Below are 26,896 nucleotides of genomic sequence, written 5' to 3'. Positions count from 1 at the left end.
CGGGAAGGACAAACCTGGCAACTCCGGGTACTCAGCTAGTATTGTAATAAAAGACAGAGTAGGAGGGGACCTGAATTAGTGAAGCCTTTTACTTTCTCCCTGTTGATGGAAACTCAAGGAATAGCCAGAGAAAATTGGCAAGACATAGATTATATAGGACAGAGATAAGCTAACTTAACTATTCTACCCAAACAAGGAAATGCAATTATAAGCTGTATATCTGTGGAGGGAACTTGGATGCTTAATTACAACAACCATAATATTGATTCAAGCAGCCTGTAAAAGTTTACTAACTGAGAAGGGAAGGTGGTAGAAGTAGCACATATAATGCGAGCTGTCACCGTAGACACAGTGACTGGGCGGCAGTTCCACTGAATCTGTATCAAGACAGACAATGACCCCTCTTTTAAATGTGGAAAGAAATAATGCTAGCACTCACCACATTTGGGGTGACGGCTGTGCTTTATTGGATGACCGGCAGACTACAGCATGGGGAGGAGGGATGCCAAGAGCGTGATAGCTATTTCCTGCACCAGGTGCACTTCTTCAGACCAGTGGTCTGAAGAAGTGCACCTGGTGCATGAAATACCTATTACGCTCTTGGTGTCCCTCCTCCCCATGCTGTAGTCTGCCGGTCATAAAATAAAGCACAGCCATCACCCCAAATGTGGTGAGTGCCAGCATTATTTCTTTCCACACTTTGTTTGCTGAAGTTCCGACTGAGCTGAAGGTTCACAGACCTTGAGCGTTAGTACACTGGGTTTAAGGAAGCAGTGCCAAGCTCTTTTCCTTTTCTAGTTTGCATTGACCCTTCTTTTAACTTGGTCTATGGCACAAATGGCTTTTGTTGAGTTTTAAAGGGACAGTGGGCACAAGGGCACTCCACAGACAGCACCACATTTTTCAATAGAGGTACACTTAAAGGGTATGTGTCATCAGAAAATGGATTATTGTTTAAGGGTAGGGTCACACGTAATGGATCTGCAGCGTATTTTACGCTGTGGATCCGCTGATGACCGATCCTAGAATGAGCACCCTGGCTGTGCCCGTGTGTCCACTCATAGCAGCAATCCGCTGCTACACACAGGGATCTGCGCAACTGTAGTAAACTGCCTGAGCTAGGCAGAGAGTGGCCACAATGTCTGAGAGTAAACTGCACATGCAGTTTACTACAGTTGTGCAGATCCTTGCGTGTGCTCGTAGCAGCGGTTTGTTACCACGAACGGACACACGGGCACAGGCAGGGGGCTCACTGTAGGGTTGGTCATTGGTAGATCTGCTTTTGATGCATTTCAGGTGACTCTAGCCTAAATCAGGCTTTTATGTTAAAAACATAGAATTTAGGCTTTTTTTTTTGGCTATATATATATACATATATATATATATAATTAAACAACCCTGAATTCTTGCAGTTTTCAGCCAGGGCTATAATCTTTAAACTGAGCTAAACCTTCATGTTCTGTACAGATCACTTTCCAGAAGTCTTCTACTCATCACAGACAGGGTTAGAGTTAAAGATAACAGCAATAGATAGATAAAACAGGGTCATACCAGCTGTTGTTGCAGAGAGTGCAGAGAGTTTATTCCTCCCCCCCCTCAATCCAATCCACCCCCCAAGCCCCCCCCCCACCACCACCACCAAGCAGAATGACCTATACAAAGGCCATAGAGCCTGTCTAGAAAATTCTTTCATAGCAGTAAATAAGTTCTGCTGTTGTCTGTTTAGTCTTTGTCCATTGATTTTCTGTAAAATAGCTCAGGCTATATGGCTGCCCTCATAATAATGTACTAAAAATTTTAATTTGAAGAAATTTAAAACCAAGAAATAGAAACAAATTAGAGCCAGAGACATGTTCTTTTTTTCCTTAACACACAAAAACCATCTAGGTGGTACCACTTAAACATTTGTCAAACTGAAAATACTTTTCCTTGAATGTTACAATGATTTTTAGGCACACATAATAATACTTAGAAAATTATCTACTTTACAAGAGACATGCTACAGAGACATGCTACAGTAGATCAAGATGTCTAGACAACACTTACTGGAAGGTAAAACAAAAATTCCTGTGGGGGTGGATTACCGTTTCCAATACACTTCAATGTAATGTTATCTCCTTCTTTTATAGTTTTTTTAGGGGACTGTATATGTATTGTCACCTTCTCTGTAGGGTCTTAAAAAAGAAAGAACAATTTTATCAAGTACACAATTACGTTGCACATAATATACAATTTAAATGGCTGAATTACACACTGTTTTCACGTTAAGCAGGGAAATGTAATTGCTTTAATGTATCCTTTAGACATGGATTGAAGTTAATGGACACTTTCTAAACACAGAACCACTGCTAATTAAAGAGTAACATAAAGAAACCCTGTAATACAAAAACATATAACTCAACAGAACAATCTGAAGTATGGAAAAGCCATTACTATTTTTCACTGCAAAGGACCAGTCACAAGAAATTCACAGTAGGTGTTTTAATGTGAAGAATTTTTACTGTGTTTCTTCAATAGGCTGAGCTTCATCTATTGTTTATACACATAAACAATAATATGGGTCCAGTACTGCAGTTAGAACAAATTTGATATGCTGGTCTAGTGTTTCTGGTATAAAAGAAGTGGTTTTTCAGTAGAATATGGTAGCCATTGCTTACCACAAATGTCAAGTACCTGGACATTAAAATGACAACGAAAACAAAACTATTATCTTATTATCTTGATTATCCACTGGTATATAAAAAAAAAATTCAGGGGGCTTCATAGTTGCAAAAATCCAAACTGATGCTACATAACTGTGCTGGTATTGAATATTTTTATCATAGGAGTACTATAGGTACCAATTTTTTCGTTTTCAAATGAGAATATGCACCCGCTCTATAGATTTATACTCCTAGCCTTTCTATTTTATGTGGAAACATGAATTCACAATGTATTATAACTGCAAGTGACCTTCGCCTGGACCTGCATTAATCAATACAATATCAATACTGTATGAATTATTGTTGACCTTTATTACATTCATATGAAAAGCTGTCTTTTGTCCACTGAAATGGATAATCTAAAAATGGGCACCGCTTCTATGTGTGATGGAAAAAAATTGTAATTTCTCTAAAATATGCTTCATTAACTTGATTGAAAATGTCCTCTAAAATCTAACCATACCATTTACATAAATTACTGTTTGCTACAACACAATAACTGGTAAAGATAATATACATGGATAAAAACTATTTTTTTTTTATAAAATGTAATTTATTTTTTAATGAATCTAAAACAATGGGTGAATTTTCTAAAACACATGGCTTACCTAAGGTGTCAGCCCCTTAATAAATTTGGCACTATGTAGTGGCTGTCCATGAATCACACACTAAAGTTGACAGAGATTTCAGCTATGAGTTATGCCAGTGTTTTGATGTAAATACAAGTCAACATGGCCATGCCTTTTTAAGACTAAAAGTGAAGAGTGCAGCACAAAGAGTCACAAATTGATGCATAACTGAGCGCTGCCCAAAAACCTGCAACTTTTTACAGAAAAAAGTTTCTGGCAAAAATGTTTTTTAAATTCCCCCAATGTGCTTAGAGGGTCATACACATGGTATAGTTGAGCGATTTGCATCGGTATATTGGCACATGGATTCTCGACAGAATCACTAAGTCTGCTGCTGTATCATGCTGCAGTGCTCTTTCTTGTGAGAATGATTTTTTGTTGCATTAAGGGTGCATTCACAGCAAGTTTTTTACATATGGGTGCCGCATCCGGCGGGGGGGGGGAGGGGGGGGCACACCGGGCGTTCCTGTACCCCGGCCGGATCAGTCCGTGACTCCACTTACTTTAATGATCCGACCGGAGTCAAACGGTGACTGCGGTCGGCTCAGTTTTGACCCGTATGCAGTTTTGGACCGGACATAAAACCGTAGTGGTGTGAATGCAGTTAGGTGCTTGCAGTAAAGTTGTTGGAGCACTGCTTACCTAACATCTATTATTTGCTCAACTGTATTCTAAAAACACTAACATATACACAAAAATATACAGTAGACATAATATGTAACATATAATGTATAACACTTACAATAGATATCAAAGACAACTGGAGCAGACTCCATCACAGCCACCCCATTTGGCATAAAGTAAGTCACTGCACATGAAAACTGTGCATCAATATCATTTTTGGTTGACATGTACTGCAGTGAAGAACGGATGTTAAAAAGGCCACTTGTTGAATTTCTCTCTTTTGCCCACTCTATAGAAACAACTAAGCAAAAAATAAAAAATAAACATTAGTTAGTAATATAGCCTCATACAGCATAACCAGAATGTTCACTTTATAGTGATCTTTGCTAAAGACTGCCCATTTTTACATGCCAGCCATAGAAGCATGGGTGACATATCTAAAATGTATGACTGAACTTAAGCTGCAATTATGACAGCAGAATAGAGGTAAACCACCGCATGGCCAAAGTGAACCCAACAAAATGTATAATGTGTATGAAAAGCAACATTACATATGAATAGGGAAAACATGATGAAATAACTCCTGTTAGAATAAAGAGGGAGGTTGAACATGCACACCACCTCTGCACTCATTCCCTGTGGGAACCGTAGAGACAGTTGAACACTGTTACTTTGCTATCTCCGGCAATTCCCACAGAGAATGAATGACGCTCCAGATTGTGGGGGGCCCCAGTTGTCAGACCTCCTGAGATCAGATAGTTAAGACACAGATAAAAACAATAAAGTGAAATTCTGTTAATAAGAGGAACGATGAGTCAATGATAAAATTTGCAGCATATAGAGCACATGTGAACATCTAAACAGTTTTTAGACCTCACTGTATATTTGATATAAACAACATCCACTTACAAGAGAAGAACAAAATAATTAAGCTTTGTCCTAAGTATAATAACAGCATCATGCTGGATAACTGGATTTTAAGTGACTGCTCCAGTAAGAAAGTGAACGGTGCCACATCTGTGTGTAATTAAAAAGCAATAACATGATACTTGTTATTTCTTTTTATTAACTTACGGCAGTAAGTAAAGGTAGTCAAACTTGCTACATTGGTTGTCTATTTCTCTGGCCATTACTTACCTCAAATGCTTTTGCTGGCAGGGCTTGAAACAATAAGCCACAAAACACTGCTCATAGTTGCATTGTGTTTATCAATTCATGGAACAGTGCCCAATATCAGAACAAAATGTGTTCAACTTGAATAAAGATCATAGCGTTTGTTTACATGCAGGACAGTTTATTCCTGCAGTAGGTATATGACCTTATGAATGTCTGAGGTTACGATATTCATTAGTAAGCATAAAGTCCAGGCACTACTGCATCGCATTTGAATGTAAAATTACATATGTTTAAAAAAAAGCCAAAAAGAAAAACAACAACAACATACCTCCATCAACTGGTAAAAGTACTTGACTATTTCTATACCATGTAATGTTGACATCTGGGTAGCTGTCTTTAGCAACACAATCTCCAACCTGTAAAAATAACATTATTTAGAAAATGTAAAATTAGGGAAAGTTAAAATGCTAGATTTCTTCTTTTTATTGAGAATTACTGCATGGACATCTTTATACTTACAATGTTTAGCTTTCCTGTTTCCATAAATGTTGGCTGATTGATTATTTCAGGTTTGGAAGGTGGCTCTAAAATAGTGAGTGTGGAAAAATACATTATAACACAGTGAATATATAAAATCATCAGTGTAAATCTCTCTAATAAATATCCTTTGGCATCACAAGGGAACCCTATGGGAAATGGATGCCACTGTGTGACATCTATTGGTGGTGCCATTTAACAAATATGTCCACAAACATACATAAGTAGAAGGATGAAATCCATAATAAAATTTATTATTTAGTTCTAACAAGGTGTCAAATTTTACTCATGTTTAACATCCCTGGCACAATAGTACCTGTCAGTGCCAACAGCTATGGATCCTTACATGGACTCTAAGGCACTGTAGTCACCTCATATTAGTATACCAAAATGGGTCAATTTGCAAACAGCCACTCAGCATTAACTTTATGACTAAAATCTTCAACAAATGCCACAAATACAATATAACATTTCTGTCATTACCCAGTATAGTCTTTAAAGCCAGCTCATATCAAAAGTGCTAAAACTATAGACTGATTATTGCATTAATACGACAAATAGACCCCAAACCAAAATGACCAAATGTACAAAAAAGTAAATGTACAGAAGGTGTAAAAGTAATTTTTCTACAGATTAACAACTGTTAATATCAAGGCAGTCGCATAAGATCAAAATAATAACACAAAAGGTATGAAACTATTAAAAATGTCATCACAATTACATTCTGTATCTTGCATTACTGTAGGTAAGTAGAACACTGTTTAGCTCTGTTCAGCTCGACAAGAAAAGCCTTTGTGCATTTGCCTTTTAATTTACAGTCAATTTTTCCCCAAGTACAAATAGTTTGTTACACTGGTAAGAACTCCAGCCGTGCATAGTCAAGTAGCAGGTACTACTATCTATTGTATAATCACTGTTATATGCCTTATAATGCCTGAAGAAGCGGAACTCCCGCGAAACACGTTGCATTGTGGGTAATTAAACACCCTGAATTTAATCTTGGTCTCAGCGCTTGATTTTACCTTGCTTTCATTTGGAGGAGAGTTTTATCTATAATGTCTCTGGCACATTCTAAGAAACCGTTAATATGTCTAACAAATGCATGTGATGAAAAGTATAGCATATTGAAATGTGTCTCACTCTGTTATTAAACAATGCTGCTCCAATGCAAGGTAACAAGTCAAAATGGCAGCTAATGATGAGCACGATTCAGGTTTTCCTGTTGCTTGACAGCACGCCATGATATAGAACAAAATGTTCCTTTTTTAATTAAGCTTCCTGGAAACTGTCCCCAGATACAGAATCATAAATTTGGTGTAATGGTTAAGTATACTTACTGAAAACTTTGACTACTGTCTGCACTTCAAATACATTTTCTTCTGTTATGAGCATACACACAAATCTCTTTTCATCTGTGATTCTTGCATTCGAGATGGACAACGTGTAGTTCTCTGACAAATCCAAGCGTCCATTGTACTCTGGTACATCATCAAAACTGGTTCTGTTTTTCACAGCTGACCGAGTAGCTACAAACACAGCTACTCCATCTGGCTGTTCCTAAGCACAAATATACAACATCAGCCACTGTGCATCTAGCATGTTATTCTACTCCAGAAATTATTAACAAAAGAGCATTCTAACATTTTTTATTTGGGGAAAGGGAACCTGTCATCACGGTCATGCTGCCTAAACCATAAATCACTGGGGTGGTCACTGGACTGTACAGTGTTAGTTTATCATAGAGACCCCTGTGGACATTCTGGTAAATCGTACCTTTTACTTTTTCGAGGCTTCTTGTGCCCTTTTACAATCACTGAATGGGGGAAGTTATCAGCATATATCACGACTGATTTATTAACCCCTTCATGACCCAGCCCATTTTCACCTTCATGACCTGGGCATTTTTTGAAAATCTGACCACTGTCACTTTAAACATTAATAACTTTGGAATGCTTTTACTTATCATTCTGATTCCGAGATTGTTTTTTCGTGACATATTCTACTTTATTTTATCGGTAAAATTTCACTGATATTTGTATCCTTTCTTGGTAAAAAATCTAAAAATTTCATGAAAATTTTGAAAATTTAGCATTTTTCTAACTTTGAAAGTCTCTGCTTGAAAGGAAAATGGATATTCCAAATAAATTACATATTGATTCACATATACAATATGTCTACTTTGTGTTTGCATTAAAAAATTGACAAGTTTTTACTTTTGGAAGACATCAGAGGGCTTCAAAGTTCCGCAGCAATTTTCCAATTTTTCTCAAGATTTTCAAAATCTTAATTTTTCAGGGCCCAGTTCAGGTTGGAAGTGGATTTTAAGGATCTTCATATTAGAAATACCCCATAAATGACCCCATTATAAAAACTGCACCCCCCAAAGTATTCAAAATGACATTCAGTAAGTGTTTTAACCCTTTAGGTGTTTCACAGGAATAGCAGCAAAGTGAAGGAGAAAATTCTAAATCTTCATTTTTTACACTCGCATTTTCTTGTAGACCCAATTTTTTAATTTTTACAAGGGGTAAAAGGAGAGAAATCACCCTAAAATTTGTAACCCAATTTCTCTCGAGTAAGGAAATACCTCATATGCGTATGTAAAATGTTCGGCGGGCGCAGTAGAGGGCTCAGAAGGGAAGGAGCGACAATGGGATTTTGGAGAGTGAGTTTTTCTGAAAGGGTTTTTGGGGGGCATGTCCTATTTAGGAAGCCCCTATGGTGCCAGAACAGGGGACCCCCCCACATGTGACCCCATTTTGGAAACTATACCCCTCATGGAATGTAATAAGGGGTGCAGTGAGCATTTACACCCCACTGGCGTTTGACAGATATTTGAAACGGTGGACTGTGCAAATCAAAAATTTTATTTTTCATTTTCACAGACCACTGTTCCAAAAATCTGTCATACGCCAGTGGGGTGTAAATTCTCACTGCACCCCTTATTACATTCCGTGAGGGGTGTAGTTTCCAAAATGGGGTCACATATGGATATTTATTGTTTTGCGTTTGTCAGAACTGCTGTAACCATCAGCCACCCCTGTGCAAATCGCCTCAAATGTACATGGTGCACTCTTCCTTCTGGGCCTTGTTGTGCGCCCTCAGAACACTTTGCGTCCACATATGGGGTATCTCCGTACTCAGGAGAAATTGCGTTACAAATTTAGAGGGTCTTTTTTCCCTTTTACCTCTTGTGAAAATGAAAAGTATAGGGCAACACCAGCATGTCAGTGTAAAAAATTTATTTTTTTACACTAACATGCTGGTGTAGACCCCAACTTCACCTTTTCATAAGGGGTTAAAGAAGAAAAAGCCCCCCAAAATTTGTAAGGCAATTTCTCCCGAGTACGGCGATACCCCATATGTGTCCCAAAACTGTTGCCCTGAAATACGACAGGGCTCCAAAGTGAGAGAGCGCCATGCGCATTTGAGGCCTGAATTAGGGATTTGCATAGGGGTGGACATAGGGGTATTCTACGCCAGTGATTCCCAAACAGGGTGCCTCCAGCTGTTGCAAAACTCCCAGCATGCCTGGACAGTCAATGGCTGTCCGGCAATACTGGGAGTTATTATTTTGCAACAGCTGGAGGCTCCGTTTTGGAAACAGTAGCGTACCAGACATTTTTAATTTTTTGGGGGGAGGGGGGCTGTGTAGGGGTATGTGTATATGTAGTGTTTTTTACTTTTTATTTTAGGTTAGTGTCAGTGTAGTGTAGTGTTTTTAGGGTACAGTCACATGGGCAGAGGTTCACAGCAAGTTTGCCGCTGGAAGTTTGAGCTGCAGCGCAAAATTTGCGCCATCTCAAACTTGCAGCACTCACTGTAAACCTCCGCCCATGTGAGTGTACCCTGTACATTCACATTGGGGGGAGGGGGCAAACATCCAGCTGTTGCAAACTCCGAGCATGCCCTTTGGCTGTCCGTGCATGCTGGGAGTTGTAGTTTTGCAACAGCTGGAGGAACACTGGTTTGGAAACACTAAGTTAAGTAATAAACTTTCAAGTGTTTTGCAACCAAACTTAGTGTTTCCAAACCAGTGTGCCTCCAGCTGTTGCAAAACTACAACTCCCAGCATGCATGGTCTGTCAGTGCATGCTGGGAGTTATAGTTTTGCAACAATTGCAACAGCTGGAGGCACTGAGGTAGGAAACGGACAATGTTTCCCAACTAGTGTGCCTCCAGATGTTGCAAAACTACAACTCCCAGCATGCCCAGACTGCCAAGGCATGCTGGAAGTTGTAGTTCGGCAATATCTGAAGGATCAGATGTTGCCGAACTACAACTTCCAGCATGCTTGGGCAGTCTGGGCATGCTGGGAGTTGTAGTTTTGCAACATCTGGAGGTCCACAGTTTGGAGACCACTGTATAATGGTCTCCAATCTGTGCTCTTCCAGATGTTAGAGAACTACAACTCCCAGCATGCCTGGACAGACTGAGCATGCTGAGATTTGTAGTTTTGCAACATCTGGAAGAGCACAGATTGGAGACCATTATACAGTGGTCTCCAAACTGTGGACCTCCAGATGTTGCAAAACTACAACTCCCAGCATGCCCAGAAAGCCAAAGGCTGTCTGGGCATGCTGGGAGTTGCAGTTTTGAAACTCTCAGAGGCAGCAGTGAGATCGCTTTACGGCGATCTCACTGCTGCCAATGAAGATGCCGCACTGCTGCCGGAAACTCACCGCAGGGACGCAGCGCAGCCGGGACCGCACGGAGGACGCCGGGACCGCACGGAGGACGCCGGGACCGCTCGGGACACCGCTCCGACGGGTAAGTGACGCCGGGGGACGGGACAGGGACACTTAGCAGAGCGGTGTGTGTCCCGATCCCCGTGATCGGGACTCACACACCGCGCTGCTAAGTATTCTGATAGCGAAACGCTGCTATCAGCTAGTCCAATTTGACCAGCTGATACCAGCGATCGCTGGGGGGGTGGGGGACGAAACCCCCCGTGGTCGCACGGTAAGATGGCTGGCTATCAGTGATAGCCACCATCTTTCCGGGCGCTGCGGGATGCCGCGAGTAGCGGCAGTAATGTCCATGACGTACCTGTATGTCATGGGTCGGGAACACCTTGCCACCCATGACGTACAGGTATGTCATAGGTCGGGAAGGGGTTAAGGGGTACAGCATAGATTTCTGCTGCATTTATGCCAGGTCACTAATGTACAGCTTAATAAATCTGGCGAGTTGGCTATGTCACGACCCTTGACACCTTGTTCAGTGCTCTCTTGAAAAGTGGCAAGTGTGGAAAAAAAGTCACATTTTGTGCAATGTATTTAAAACAGGAAGCTGGTGTAAAATGCCCTGCCCCCTCCAATGTGTCTAAAAGCTGGGGCTGAAATTGGACAATCAGACTAAATACAATTCTGCAGAATATGAGATCACAAGATAGTTCATTGGGCCACCAAATCCTGTATTTTAAAGAGATCTGGACAAGGGTGGAACCCCTAATGAAAAATCACCAGAGTCCAAAAAAAAAAAAAGGAATGTAGTGACAGATTCTCTTCAGGAGCCATAAAGCCATAACCCTAATGACTTTTAAACAATTCTCAAAGTTATACTTACATATTTCCATTTTCCAAACAGAAGACCTTCAAGCTTTTCTTGACTGCGACCACAAGGTATATCAATTGTTTCTCCATAAATTGCACTAACCGTATGTAAACCAAAACCTGTAAACAATAAAAATAAGTACATAAATTATTTTAGGCTTCAACTGTATAAATAACATATAACAGTTCAGATTAAATTCAATTGATAAACTGATCAAACAAAATCTCAATCCGCAACCAGATATTCACTACCACAGTAGTGCACCTAAATTTCTGTATTGCACATATTCAATTATCTTTAGAAGACAGCCCTATAGATATCCAATATCATGTATTATACAAGATATTGGAAATTATAGGAATTACCAATAAAGGCTTCTGAACAGAAGTTTGTACAGGTTTTATGTTAGTTTGATACCATTATGCTTCTTATATTTTGTAGAATATATAGTAAATCCACATGCACCTTATTAGACATCTATTTCCATGTCAGGAGCTCCACTATCCATTCCCACAGTCTACAGTTTCGCAGTCACAATATAGGAACTTGGAACAATAACCTTAATATTTGCTAACAAAGAGAACAGAGTACTCACGACAATCTTCATTCATTCCAGATACTTTCCAGCATAAACATATTCAGACACAGGGTGTACTAGTACATTTAAATATGTATATGCTCTATCATAGGCATTGAAAAATAAATGGAAAGTATCCGGCATGAATGAATAGTGTCCAAATTGGTCTGAATTCTTGCTTTGTCATATTCTATATTTGCAGAAATCTCTTCATTCAGAAATAAAAAAAAAATAATATTTGATTATGCACGACCAGCTTAAGTGACAGCAGTGTGGGAAGTGCTATGTGGTGATCAAGAGCATACATCTGAAACGCGTCCATTACAGCAGAGAGGTGTGACAGCACGGTGGTTTTTGGTTTGGACTAGAAACTATTAGGGTGTGGAAATAAAAAAAAATAAAAATAAAAACTTGTCCAACTAAAACGGGAGCACAATCTACTTGTCCATCATGACAATTCACTCATCCTGGCAAATTTTCGTTTTTGCACTAATTTTTTATCCCTCATTACCCTATAAAACCATAACTTCTATTTTTCCATCTACAGACCCATATGAGGGCATGCTTTTTTGTGGTACCAATTGTACTTTTGTAATGACATGTTTTATTTTTCCATAGCATATGCCCCAAAACAAAAAAAAATTATTGATGAGGCAAAATATGTTGTTTTTCTTTTTAAAGCCATTTACCTAGTGGTCAAACTAATGTTATTTTGATACTTTAGGTCAGCCTAATTACAGCAATACCAAATTTGTATAGTTTCCCTCAAGTTTAAAAAAAAAATTCAAAACTTTTTTAGATTTTTTTGAATTGCCATTTTCTGACCCCTGTAACTTTTTATTTTTTCGTACACCAGGCTGTATGGTGGCAAATTTTTTGCATCATAATCTACTGTTTGTATTGGTACAATTTTGGTATTTGACTATTTAAAGGGGTATTCCAGCTTTATACATCATATCCCCTATCCAAAGGTTAGGGGATAAAGATATATGATCAAAGGGGGTCCCACCGCTCCATCTTTAAGTGCAACACAGAACCTACAGTAATTACAGTAACTACAGTAATCTGTCTTTATCAGGGCAAATTTATATGTAGCAAATGTATTGCAGAAATTTTGTATATTTTCAATTAGGTAAATGGGGATTTTTTGCAAGGTCCATTGAAATGAATGGAACATTCACAAAAATGTCTCATGAATGCTCCAATCTAACTCAATCAAAACTACAATAGGCAGAAGACAAGATGCTAGAGGTGTGTCTGTAATCCCAATTATCAGACTAAGCATCCATTACGTATCACCTGATTGTTCTCCTACCTGTAAATGATTCCTTTGTGACCACCATGAATAACTGCAATTGCATTTGGATAAAAGCAACAATTTAAACTGGGATTTTTATAGCTTAATGAAAATTTTGCTGAAAATAGATAGGACTACATATAGTCGGTCCAAAATTCAAGCAACTGCATGCTGCTGAATATAACACGAGAGCACACACACACACAAATACATTATACATATTTATTCTTAGCTGGTATAGATTTCACTCTGAGGTGCACAGGCAGCCATGGGAGCCTCTTAAAGCACCATGGATTAACTACAGACCAGCACAAAAAAAGCCAGCCATTAGAAAAACCTGTTCATTGGTGTTTGTGGGGTTAAATGTTTGGCCGGCAATGGGGGGGGGCGAATGTGGCCCCCCATACGCAAATGCTTACATGGCCTACTTTGAGGAACATTTTATTTACAACATCTTTTTTCAGAAGCACGCCAAGATGTGGCGTCGCTATATAGAGGACATCTTTTGCATATGGGAGGGGCCCAAAGACTCCATTCTTGCCTTTATCTCACACCTCAATTCCATCTGGGATGAACTACAGTTTACTGTCACACTTAGTCAGGAATCCATAAGGTTCCATGACACAATTGTACAGAAGGACGCACAAGGACACATCAGCATTGACCTATACCAAATTACCACGGACAGAAATAGTCTCCTACACTATGAGAGTGCACATCCTTACAGTATAAAGAAAGCCATCCCTAAGTCACAATTTAAAAGGGTCCAATGTATAGTGAGTGACACGATAAAAGACAAACCCGACTAGATGAAATGGAGCTTAAGTTTAGGGAAAGAGGTTACCCGAAACACATCCTAACTCAAGCAAGATCAAGCAGTAGAAAGACCACACAACACAGGTCCAAGGATACCACACAGCGGATCCCTTTTGTATGACAATATCATCCCATGATGTCTAAAATAGACAATATAGTGCAGAAACATTGGCAGATTCTCCATGAAGCCTACCCGAATATCATGGAGTTTGCCACACCCCCATTGATCTGTAACAAGAGAGCCCCCAATCTCTCTAATTCCCTGGTACGAGCACTCCCAAGACAAGAGGAAAAAACAATAAGTACACAAAGAACTTTTGGAACTAAAAGACAAGGCACTTTCCCCTGCCTGCAGTGCTCGCAATGCAGCAATGTCCTAAAAGAGGATAAAATTCATCACCCCTATACCGGTACATCCTTCCAACTCAGAGGATTTCACACGTGTAGGAGTAGAAATGTTATCTACTCCATAAAATGCCCCTGTGGTCTACTCTATATAGGGGAAACCACACAGCCAGTGAAAGATCGCATTTGCAAACACAAATCTACAATCCGCTGTGAAAATTATCTATTACCTATCCCACACCACTGGAAACAAAAAAAATCACAATATCTCCCAAATAAAATATCAGGACATAGAACAGGTGACACTACCTAAGCGAGGTGGAGACCTCAAAAAACATCTCTTGTATAGAGAGGCTTTCTGGATACATACCCTCCAGACTCTGGAGTCCAAGGGATTGAATAGAGAATATGAAATTGCAGTCTAATATAATGTTCTAACTAAGTCTCCTTTCTCTCTAGATCCTATCCGCTTAATCTAAAGCAGACCCCCCAGTCTAAAGGGGGTGGGGGTAAGTCATATGCCCCTCAAGATGAGTATGTTTATCTGGTTAATTTGCCTTCACACATTGATCGAACACTACCTTTGCCTGTGATATTGGACCTTAGTTTTTTGCTTCTTCGTATTTACCTTAATGTTACAATATTACAACGTTCGATTATCTGCTTAAAGGGGTTGTGCGCTGCCCTGCCTTTCGGAGCTCTGCTCGCAGCGTCCGGAAGTTCATTACTCCGAACGCTGTGTGCGGGCTTCAGTGTTCGCAGCCGCCCCCTCGTAACGTCACGCCCACCCCCTCAACAAAAGTCTATGGGAAGGGGGCGTTACGTGACCGCCATCACGCCCCCTTCCCAAAGACTTTGGTTGAGGGGGCGGGCGTGACGTCACGAGGGGGCGGGCGTGACGTTACGAGGGGGCGGCCGCGAACACGGAAGCCCGCACACAGCGTTCGGAGTAATGAACTTCCGGACGCTGCGAGCAGAGCACCGAAAGGCAGGGCAGCGCACAACCCCATTAAAATGTTGCAATGCACGTTCCCTGCTGGGATCCCGCTATATCTGTGCACCCTCCGATCGTTTACCAGCATACTATTCATTTTCCCTTGTGCACTCAGGGGACTCGCTACCCTTTACGAGCATCACTCCCGTATACACCCCTATATTGATCTTTGAGTGGACACAGTCCTTGCAAGTATAGCGCTTACAGCGCAACCGGACATTACCACCAAGCCATCGGGAGATGTATATCATGAGTGGGCCCTTTTCCAGGTACCTGCAGCGCTTCTACGATGTTCTCTTTTCAAGTATGATGAGTTTGCCACAACTCAACACACCTCCTTGGAACTTTATACAACCAATAGACATTGCTCCAATCTTTTCTTGACGACTGTCTCACCGCGGGGCTCCGCTTCAGAGACCGGATAACCGGCGGCCGCGTCGCTAACTCTCCCTTGCCGGGAGAGCGCTTCACGGCACCTTTTCCGTTCAGCGATCCCCAGATGATACTCACAGAAGTACGCACAGTGCTGCCTTAAATGATAATATATGTATTACATATTATTACTGTTGGTTTTCTTTACTGTTTCTTTACTGTTTATTTACATCAGTTGCTATGACTACCTGACGTCACTCCCGGTGTGCCGAGTGAATGACGCCACTTCATGGGCGCCTCCTCGCGCTTTTAAACCGCCACTTGCAGTGGTTCAGGTTAGACAGCAGAGGAAGGCATACATTGCCGAAACGCATCCTGTACCAAAAGATGTATTTCTACAAATAAAACTGAACTTCTTGCATCATTTGGCGAGTGCCGGGATCCATTTCTTTTCCTATTGACTATCTTACCCACGAGCACCACCTCTACGACGAAGTGCTGACAAACCACCTATACCACTGATGCCCCCTCCCATAGGCATGAATGGAGGGGGGCAAGGTGTGATGTTACAAGGTGTCACGCCTCCAGTCCCAGAAACACTGAGGTTTCCGAGACAGGAGCAGCAGCCCCGCATAAAATGTGGGTGCTGCACAGAGATCACAGGGGTCCCAGCGATGGGCCCCCCACGATCAGACATCTTATTCCCTATCCTTTTGATAAAGCAGAGGTGTGTAAATTTAATAAAAAAACTAATGGCCCATAGGACTAAAACGAAGCAAAATCTACTTGTCCCTCATGCGATCCACTTGTCCTGGCAAATTTGCTTTTATACTCTAGTTTTTTTCTCCTTGCCCTATAATAGCCATAAACTACTATAATAATACAGAATAAAGTACAAGTGGCACGGCACTGCTATCCTAGATAGACTCGATGCGGTATACTTGGATATATGTATATGAGAGTGGTGGTGCTCTGGTCAAATGCTGATAGACAACTTCTTATGGTAAACAGTTAGATGAAAGATAAGGCCGGCAGACTCACCAGTTTCTCTTCTTCTTTATTGCGTTAGCATAACATAAGCATACTCAAAAACTGTGGGGATAAGGATGTGCAGTGGGGGGACAAACAGGCAACAGATTCCGTTTCGCATGTGAAAGAGGCGCATGGAAACAATCCTCTATGCCTACGATTCCTAGGTCTGGAAAAAGTTACGTTCACTGGAGGCGAACGGATAGATGCAAAGCTGCTCTGAAAGGAAACGCTTTGGATCATTAAGTCAGGAGCCACGAGCATTTTAGGGTTAAATGACCGCACAGAATTGACAGCTTGTTTCTGAGACTTACCTTCCACCCACCTAGCCACGTCAGAACACACGTCACTCACGTCCTGTCAGCTGACTGGGTGGGATGAATTGGATACCTGTATATAATCCGCACTCACTAGGAAACTAGTATGGCTGGAGGAAGCACGGTGAACCATGCAAAACGGAATCTGTTGCCTGTTTGTCCCCCCACTGCACATCCTTAATCCCACAGTTTGTGAGTATGCTTATGTTATGCAAACGCAATAAAGAAGAGAAACTGGTGAGTCTGCCGGCCTCATCGTTCATCTAACTGTTTACTATAATAATACCTTTACATTTTTCCATAACATTCTCTGAAACAAAAAAATATATTGGTGAAGTGAAATTGAAATATTAAAGATAATTTAGCAAATGTAGTGGTTTTCTTTTCTACGCCATTTACCTTGTGGTTGAGCCAACATGTTATTTTGATACTTTAGGCCGGCCTGATTACAGCAATACCAGATTTATAGTTTGTCATGTTTTACTAATTTAAAAAAAATTCTGAACTTTTTTTATTCTTTTTTTTTATTGCCACTTTCTGACCCCTGTAGCTTTTTGTGAAATTATTTTTTGCATACCAGGCTATATGAGGGCTCATTTCTTGTGCCATAGTCTATTTTTTGTATCGGTACCATTTTGGTATTGATCTAAATTTTTTAAAATCGCTTTTAACTTTTTTTTCTGGGATATTATAAAAATTGCAATTCTGTGGTTTGGTATATTTTTTTTTTTACATCCACCCTACCAGGAAGAATTCACATGTCCCTTTAGACGGTGCTGTCAGCTTTGACAGCGGCAAACTAAAGGGTTAATAGCCAGCGGTGGCAATTGCCAAATGCTGGCTATTAGTGGCGGCCCCCAGCTACTGAAAACAGCTGGAGGGCTGCAGAGTATGGAGCAGGCACAGGTCCGGAGCCCGCTCTATAGACCCCTGTGAGCACCGCCGCGCTTGTCGGAGGCTTTGAGGTCCGGCCCTGCTTGCCTTGAAGCAGGGCTAAGGGCCTAAAAAATTCACCTGCCAGGCACCCGGAACTGAATGTCCCGAGCGTTGAGCGATAGGTATTCCACATTCCAGTAAAGGATAAGATGTCTTTGGGCGGAATACCCCTTTAACATCATATAAAGCTAAAAGCTTCCCTAAATAAAAGCAGGTCTCCCAGCATTCTTTTCTGATTTTTTTCTTATAAAAAAAACTATTTATATGGAAAAATGATGTAATCTAATATATCCAAGAAAAGATAAGCTAATATGACACTAGTAAGTTGTGCATTCATAACCTAGTAAAATGTATAAAAGTATAGTATAGTATGAAAATATAGTATTCAATATAGTGAATCCTGAATAGATGACTGCAATAATGAGACAACATATAGTTGATTCTTACTAAGTCTCACCATTTCTACACACATGCAAAAATAAAAATTAAGAATCAAATTACCATATGTTGTTGTATCATATCTATTCAGGATGCACTATATTGTAGTCATTGGGTGCATACTTAAAACACATAAAATAAAGTGGTTACATCAGAGAAACAATATACACAAAGAAATGAATGGCAGTGTGTCCTCTTGTTAACATTTTGACTGATCTGTAAAATAAGGTGTCCACAATTATTCCAAATAAATGTCCCGATATATATCAATAGCTCAGTAGCTTATGAGTCATAAATGTGTTTATGTATGACTAAAACTAGCAGAGATTGAAAACTGTACTGCTCGGCATGTTTAATGTGGTGAGTAAAAGCCTGTGATTAAAGCCAGCATAAATAGTATGCAATAAGGTTGGATGAGCACCATCTAGGATACACTGCTACAACGTAATCAAACTAGGACATTTAGCAAAAAATAAAAATAAAAAAACATTTCTGAATGTCAGATGGGTAGCCCTGTGTAAGGTTCACTGATGACAGTGTCTCTCCTTTATTTCCAATCAAAATAGCATCTTCTGCAAAGATAGAAGAAATACCATGATATTGTGACATATTCATTCCAAAGTGGGAGCAAAACAACAGCTATAAACTGAAACCAGACTATAAAACATGGTGAATGGTCAGTTCATCAGGTAAAACAAATTACAGGTGAAACTCAAATTTTTTTTTATTTAAAGTTCATTTATTTCAGTAATGCAACTTAAAAGGTGAAACTAATATATGAAAAAGACTCATTACATACAAAGCAAGATAGTTCAAGCCGTGATTTGTTATAATTGTGATGATTATAACTTACAGCTCATGAAAACCCTAAAGCCCCCCCCAATTACTATGATTTGGGGAGCCATGTCATCTGCTGGTTTTGGTCCACTGTGCTTCATTAAAGGGGTACTCCACTCCCCAGCATTCGGAACATTTAGTTCCGAAGGCTGGTGCGGGCTTCGGAGGCCCCCTCGTCATGTGACGCCCCCACCCCCGTGATGTCACGCCCAACCCCTCAATGCAAGTCTAAGGACGGGGGTGTGGCAGCCATCAGGCCCCCTCCCATAGACTTACATTGACGTCACGAGCGGCATAGCTTCACATCACGCGGGGGTGTGGCAACCCCCAAAGCCCACACCAGTGTTCGGAACTAAATGTTCTGAACACTGGGGAGCGGAGTACCCCTTTAAGTTCAGAGCCAATGCATCTGTCTACCAGGAGATTTTGGAGCAGTTCATGCTTCCTTTCCTTTTAAGTTGCATTACTGAAATACAATGGACTTTTGCACTATATTCAAATTTTTTGAGTTTCACCTCTAGTTGCTTCCTGCTCTTTTCTGACTTTGCTTTTGAGACCTACACATTATGTGAGCCCCTAATACAAATGCTTTGGTCCCAGCTCTGCTTTAAGCTTCCAATGAATTCATCTCTCATCATCAGATTACAAAGGGGTTATCTGATGGGATGTCCAGTCTACAGTATATAAAAAAATAAACCACTGGACTACCCCTTTAACAATACAGGAAGGTCCAATAGACAGCTTTTCCACATTCTAAATAGATAAGAGAGATATGTTTCAGATACCTTTTAAGAATATTAGGTAGGATAGTATGTGAAAATAGACCTTTAATAATATTTTACAGACTTTTCTTTACTTAACATGTGAAGCCTATGATGACAGTTTTCTCCAAGTCTTTAAAGTTATAAATTATGTAATGCTTTGTACTGATTTTATTTATTGTTCATTTGTTTCCTCAATGAAAAATGAAGCAATTTACTAAATGTATTATTCATTTGTTACCAGAAGGAAAAATGAAGCAACTTTCTAAATTTATTAAATATATCTTAAAATGTAGTTTCTATGCAGGGGAAGATAAAATAAGCCAGTCAACATTTTTAATAAAGATCTTTGGGGAGATTTGTGTTTTTTGCACAAGTACAAAACAAGAATAATACATTTTTTTTTTTTTTAAAGTGGACATCTATATGCAATTATTATATTGCATTTACAGCAAAATGCTATGCTGATTGGATACCATTATACAGTGTGATCTGTGTTCCACTAATACAGACTGGCTAAGCCAGGCTGCATCAGTGAATTAATGATCCTGCGGCAGGAGGCAGGTAAGGGCACAGTCTGACATCATTTTAGGCCTACACTATCACATTGTGGGGATATGCCCCCTTAGCTGACCATTATGTATGATTTAAATGGGTACTGTAAGATTCAAAAAGTTTTATATGTTGTACATCTTAGCAAAACATTAACCTTTTTAATATACTTCATCAAAACATTAACACCACTAGGGGTCCCCATACCATCCAGAACATAATCCTGTCAAGCTTCAGCATCATCTTTGTCCAAGCTGAGCACAGGCAGGGACAAATTCCAATAAATGAGGGTGGGGCTAGCACTCCCCAGTCCTGTCGTTTCAAACTTCAGCATAAAAAGAGAGATATAGGTGCTAGATAAATAATATTTCGGCAAGTGATACTTTTTTGTTCTCCTGTTCACCCATACTATAACCCATTGTATTGGGATTGGTGAGGGTAAACAGCCTGTCAGTTTTCATATGAAAAACAAAAATAAGACCAAATAAAAAGTCACATACTACCTAACACCTGACACAAGTAACAGTATACACGTGCACATTCCTCGCACAACCTTCCTTACATGTAAGCATCTATTGCACACTAAATTTGGGTATTCAAGTTTGTTTCACTATATGGGGAAATAGTAACACCACTTTAATGAATATATTTTAATCAGATGCTTAAAATAGCATAAAGTCAGCAAAAAAATATATTACATATCTATCTATCCATCCATCTATACACACAGTATCCCTCACATTTTTGTAAATATTTTATTATATCTTTTGATGTGAAAACATTGAAGAAATGAGACTCTGCTATAACGTTATGTAGTGAGAACACAGCCTGTATAACAGTGTTTAATGTTGTGTCACCATAAAATTACTTAACACAGCCATTAATGTCTAAACCTTGGCAACAAGAGAGTACACTCCAAATTGGGCCCAATTAGCCATTTTCCCTCCCTATTGTCATGTGACTCATTAGTGTTACAAGGTCTCAGGTAGGTGTGAATTGGAAGTAGGTATTATCGTTCTCAAAGTCTCTAATACTGGTCACTGTAAGTTCAACATGGCACCGCATAGCAAAGAACTCTCCGAGGATCTTAAAAAAAAAAAAAAAAAAAAAAAAAAAATAATAGAATTGTTGCTCTACATAAAGAAGGCCTAGGCTATTAGAAGATTGTCAAGACCTAAAAACTGAGATGCAGCACAGTTGGCATCTCACACCCATAGCAAGATGGTGCACCACCACATTATGGGTGTCAGGTCCGAGCATTCCTAGATGAACAGTTTCCTGGAAAGTGGATTGGTCGTCGTGGGCCAGTTGAATGGCCCCCAAGGTCTCCCGATCTGACCCCCTTAGACTTTTATCTTTGGGGTCATCTGAAGGCAATTGTCTATGCTGTGAAGATACGGGATGTGCAGCACCTGAAACTACGGATACTGGAAGCCTGTGCTAGCATTTCTCCTGCGGTGTTGCTATCAGTGTGTGAAGAGTTGGAGAAGAGGGTTGCATTGACAATCCAACACAATGGGCAGCACATTGAACACATTTTATAAGTGGTCTGAAACTTGTAAATAACTAATGAAAGAATAAAGTTACGTTAAAACCAAGCACATCATTGTATTTCTTATGAAATTCCCAATAAGTTTGATGTGTCACATGACCCTCTTCCTATTGAAAAAACAAAAGTTGGATTCAAAATGTCCGACTTCAAAATGGCCGCCATGGTCACCACCCATCTTGAAAAGATTCCCCCCTCACATATACTAATGTGCCACAAACAGGAAGTTAATATCACCAACCATTCCCATTTTTATTCCTTGTAAAACTCCCAGCATGACCAGACAGCCAAAGGCTGTCTGGGCATGCTGAGAGTTGTAGTTTTGCAACATCTGGAGGGCCACAGTTTGGAGACCACTGTGCAGTGGTGTCCAAACTGTAGCCCTTCCAGATGTTTCAGAACTACAACTCCCAGCATGCATGACAGTCTGGGCATGCTTAGAGTTGAAGTTTTGCAACATCTGGAGGGCTACAGTTTGGACAATACTACACAGTGGTCTCCAAACTGATCTCCCCCAGTTGTTGCATAACTACAACTCCCAACATGCCTTTCGGCTGTCTGGGCATGCTGGGAGTTGTAGTTTTTCAACAACTGGAAGCACTCTGGTTGGGAAACACTGAGTTAAGTAACAAACTCTCAGTGTTTTGCAACCAGTGTGCCTCCAGCTGTTAAATAACTACAACCCCCAGCATGCACGGACAGCCAAAGGGCATGCTGGGAGTGTTAGTAGTATGCCTCCAGCTGTTGCATAACTACAAGTTCCATTATGCCCTTCAGCTGTTACTGCATGCTGAGAGTTGTAGTTTTTGCAACAACTGAAGGCCCACTGGATACGAAACACCGAGTTTGTTCCTTACTCAGTGTTTCCCAACCAGTGTGCCTCCAGCTGTTGCAAACTACAACAACTCCCAGCATGCACTGATAGACCATACATGCTGGGAGTTGTAGTTTTGCAACAGCTGAAGGCACACTGGTTGTAAAACACTAAGTTAAATAAAAAACTCAGTATTTTGCAACCAGTGTGCCTCCAGCTGTTACATAACTACAACCCCAAGCATGCATGGACAGCCAAAGGGCATGCTGGTAGTGGTAGTTTTGCAACAGCTGGAGGTTACATTCACATGGGCGGGGGGTTTCCAGTGAGCTTCTCGCTGCAAGTTTGAGATGCAGCAAATTTTCCGCTGCAGCTCAAACTCCCAGCGGGAAACTCGCTGTAAACCCCCACCCGTGTAAATGTACCCTAAAAACACTACAAAATAATGGGTAAAACACTACATATGCCCCTACACAGTTACCCCCCCCCCCCAATAAAAATAAAAGTCTTGTACTATATCATTGTTACGCCGAGCGCTTCGGGTCCCCGCTCCTCCCCGGAGCGCTCGCAGCGTTCTCCTGTTTGCAGCGCCCCGGTCAGACCCGCTGACCGGGAGCGCTGCGATAGTGTCCCTAGCCGAGACGCGCCCGCTCGCGATTCGCATCCCGGCCCGCTTACCAGACTCGTTCCCCGTCTGTTCTGTCCCGGCGTGCGCGCGCCGGCTCTCTGCGATTTAAAGGCCCGGTGCGCCACTGATTGCCGCCTGGTTCTGTTTAGTGTGTTCACCTGTGCACTTCCCTATATAACCTCACTTCCCCTTCCCTTCCTTGCCGGATCTTGTTGCCATTGTGCCAGTGAAAGCGTTCCTTGTGTGTCCCAAGCCAGTGTTCCAGACCTCTTGCCGTTGCCCCTGACTACGACCCTTGCTGCCTGCCCTGACCTTCTGCTACGTCTGACCTTGCTCTTGCCCAATCCCTTGTACTGCGCCTATCTCAGCAGTCAGAGAGGTTGAGCCGTTGCCGGTGGATACGACCTGGTTGCTACCGCCGCTGCAAGACCATCCCGCTTTGCGGCAGGCTCTGGTGAGCACGGTCCACGCCAATCCCTCTCTGACACAGAGGATCCACCTCCAGCCTGCCGAACCATGACAATCCTGTCGTATTTCAAGGCAACCATATGGGGCATTTCTGTACAAATTGAGAAATTGACTAACAAATTTTGGGGGGATTTTTCTCCTTTTACCCCTTATGAAAAGGTACAGTAAGGGTCTACTCCAGCATGGTATTGTAAAAAAAAAAAAAAAAAAAATTACGGTCGGTACAGCGAAACTGCGACTGGCTCATTAAATCAGTTATGGTTCCTATGGTTCCCATGCTTTTAATTTTCACAAGAGGTAAAAGGAAAACACAATTTCTCCTGAGTTCGGAAATACCCCACATGTGGACGTAAAATGCTCTGCGGGTGTAACCATAAAAAATCTTTTTTGTTAAATAAAAATAATCAAGGCCATCCCCTTTCACACAATTTAGCGTGCGACACAAATTTCAACCCATGCGACACAAAATGAAATTGATGTGTGACAGATTAGTAAATCAGAGTGAAAACTGAGTAAACCTGAAATCACTCCAAGATAAACACTCCATTCTTAGTAAATGAGGGCTATTGTGTATGCGAATCATTATATAATAATTTGGTATGTCTATTTTCCTCACAAGCAAAGAGCTTCAAAGTTAGAAAACTGCTAAATTTTCTAATTTTTCGTGAAATTTTTGAATTTTTCACCGAGAAATGATGCAAGTATCGATGAAAATTTACCACTATGTTAAAGTAGAATATGTCCCGAAAAAACAATCTTGGAATCAAATTCATAAGTAAAAGCATCCCAGAGTTAATAAAGGAGTACTCCGGTGCAGAGTATTCCTGCTCCGTCCTGCTCGGGCTGCAAAAAAAAAAAGAAAATTAACCATCTCTCAACCTCCGGGGTTCCCGCGGAGCGCCACTACAGCTGATCGGTCCTCCGATCCATCCTCTTCATACTTCCGTGTGTAATGAAGCGTCACATGGCACTCAGCCCATCGCCGGCCGCCGCGATGTTCTGCCTCAGCCGGCGATAGGCTGAGCGCCATGTGACGCTTCGTTACACACGGAAGTATGAAGAGGATGGACCAGAGGACTGATCAGCTGTAGTGGCGCTCCGCGGGAACCCAGGATGGAAAGAGATGGTTCATTTTCATTTTTTTGCAGCCCGGGCAGGACGGAGCAGGAATACTCTACACCAGAGTACTCCTTTAATGCTAAAAGTGACAGTGGTCAGATGTGCAAAAAATGCTCTGGTCCCTAAGGTGAAAATGGGCTTGGTCCTGAAAGGGTTAAAGGGGTACTCCACTGGAAAACATTTTTTTTTATATCAACTGTTGCCAGTAAGTAAAACATATTTGTCAATTACTTCTATTTAAATGGGCACTGTCACCAAACATGTTTTTCGATACGTTGTAGTACTCATGTACTACAACATATCTCTAATATAGATCTATTTTTTTTTCCATTAAATTAGTTTATTTTACATTTGAAAACTGGCCACTAGGGGTCTCCCTCCTAGTGGCCGGCTGCAGGCTGGCATGACGTCACGCATGAATTCGGACCGAGGCCGGCCAGGCATTGGTCCTTATTCATTCAGCCTGCGATCACTCCCTGCCTGTCAATCAGACAGGCGGAAGCGAGCGCTGAGAGCAAATTGGCTCCCTGGCCTCACCCGCCTGCCGGCATATATGCGGGGCGCTGCTGCTGGGCGCAGCACTTGGGTATGTCGGGATCGGGGAGCTGGAAGTGGGATAGGGGGGGGTATGGTTGTTAGCGCCACGGCCATAGAAAATGTGTTGTTTTGGCTGCACAAGGTGCCTCCAGCTGTTTGACCACTACAACTCCCAGTATGCCCTGACAGCCAATAGATGTCAGGGCAAGCTGGGAGTTGTAGTGGTGAAACAGCTGGAGGTACCCTGTGTAGATGAACTAAGGGCAGAAGTCGCCCCCCCAGCAGGCATCAGTGACATCGTGCCTGCTGGGGAAGTCTGCCTGGTAGTGAGCACACTACCAGGCAGACAAAAAGGCATTTTTTATATAGTAAAAAAAAAAGTTAAAGCAGGGAGGGGGGTTAGGGAGAGATGGGCAATGGGCAGGGACAGAGTTAAATTCTGGAATGATTTTTTAAGCTATGAGAACGTTAAAGGGGTAGTCCAGTGGTGAAAAACTTATCCCCTATCCTAAGGATAGGGGATAAGTTTGAGATCGCGGGGGTCCGACCGCTGGGGCCCCCTGCGATCTCTCTGTACGGGGCCCCGGCTCTCCGCCGAGATAGCGGGTGTCGACCCCCGCACGAGGCGGCGGCCGACATGCCCCCTCAATACATCTCTATGGCAGAGCCGGAGATTGCCGAAGGCAGCGCTTCGGCTCTGCCTTAGAGTTGTATTGAGGGGGCGTGTCGGCCGCCGCCTCGTGCGGAGGTCGACACGCCCCCATCCCGCGGGCTGTCGGGGCTCCGTACAGGAGATCGCAGGGGGCCCCAGCGGTCGGACCCCCCGCGATCTGCAACTTATCCCCTATCCTTAGGATAGGGGATAAGTTGCTCACCACTGAATCACCACTGGACTACTCCTTTAATATTAGGATCAGTGGAATTTTCCTACATATACTGCATGTACATAAGAATATATTATATATGTTCACTAAATACTCTTGCATGCAAAACATTAATTCAAGCCAAAAGGGCAATAAAACAATCACTTTTGATTGTAGATTAGATATGATTATAGAGATCTTCATCAGGAAAGAGTGCACTTCAACCATGTCCTGTTATTCTTTCTAGCTCAGTGGTGTATAATGGTCTTTGAATTAAAGGTTAACAGTTAAATCATTTATCCTCAGATACAGCCCCTGATATTTATTTCACTTGCTATAGTACCGCAATCATCATTTCAGGGAAAGAACATCTTGCCTCTACATTTAAGTAATAGAAGGATTTCAGTTTTTGGTAAATAAAAATGCATCCATTGTATAACAAGAAATGCAATTTTTCTACAAATTCTTAATAGTATGGAGATA

At 41.3% G+C, this 26,896-nt stretch overlaps 1 protein-coding gene and 1 long non-coding RNA gene across 3 annotated transcripts in view; one reads left to right on the top strand and one right to left on the bottom strand.

Annotated features, from left to right (window-relative positions):
- ALCAM (activated leukocyte cell adhesion molecule) overlaps positions 1–26,896 on the bottom strand; it is a 112,072-nt gene that overhangs the window by 44,521 nt on the left and 40,655 nt on the right. For both annotated transcript variants that reach the window (XM_056556284.1, XM_056556285.1), the window contains exons 2-7: positions 11,177–11,283; positions 6,946–7,165; positions 5,591–5,655; positions 5,400–5,487; positions 4,074–4,256; positions 2,047–2,174 (exon numbers count right to left, since the gene is read on the bottom strand). In XM_056556284.1, the coding sequence (XP_056412259.1) occupies positions 2,047–2,174; positions 4,074–4,256; positions 5,400–5,487; positions 5,591–5,655; positions 6,946–7,165; positions 11,177–11,283 (791 nt within the window). The remainder of the gene's footprint in view (positions 1–2,046; positions 2,175–4,073; positions 4,257–5,399; positions 5,488–5,590; positions 5,656–6,945; positions 7,166–11,176; positions 11,284–26,896) is intronic.
- On the top strand, positions 1,218–15,977 carry LOC130355732 (uncharacterized). The gene is made up of 3 exons (XR_008888644.1): positions 1,218–1,296; positions 14,659–14,708; positions 15,309–15,977. It is a non-coding gene; the product is annotated as an uncharacterized LOC130355732 (long non-coding RNA).

This window comes from Hyla sarda, chromosome 2 (genome assembly GCF_029499605.1).
Source record: "Hyla sarda isolate aHylSar1 chromosome 2, aHylSar1.hap1, whole genome shotgun sequence".
Lineage (NCBI taxonomy): Eukaryota > Metazoa > Chordata > Amphibia > Anura > Hylidae > Hyla > Hyla sarda.
This window is presented reverse-complemented; position numbering and strand designations above follow the sequence as displayed.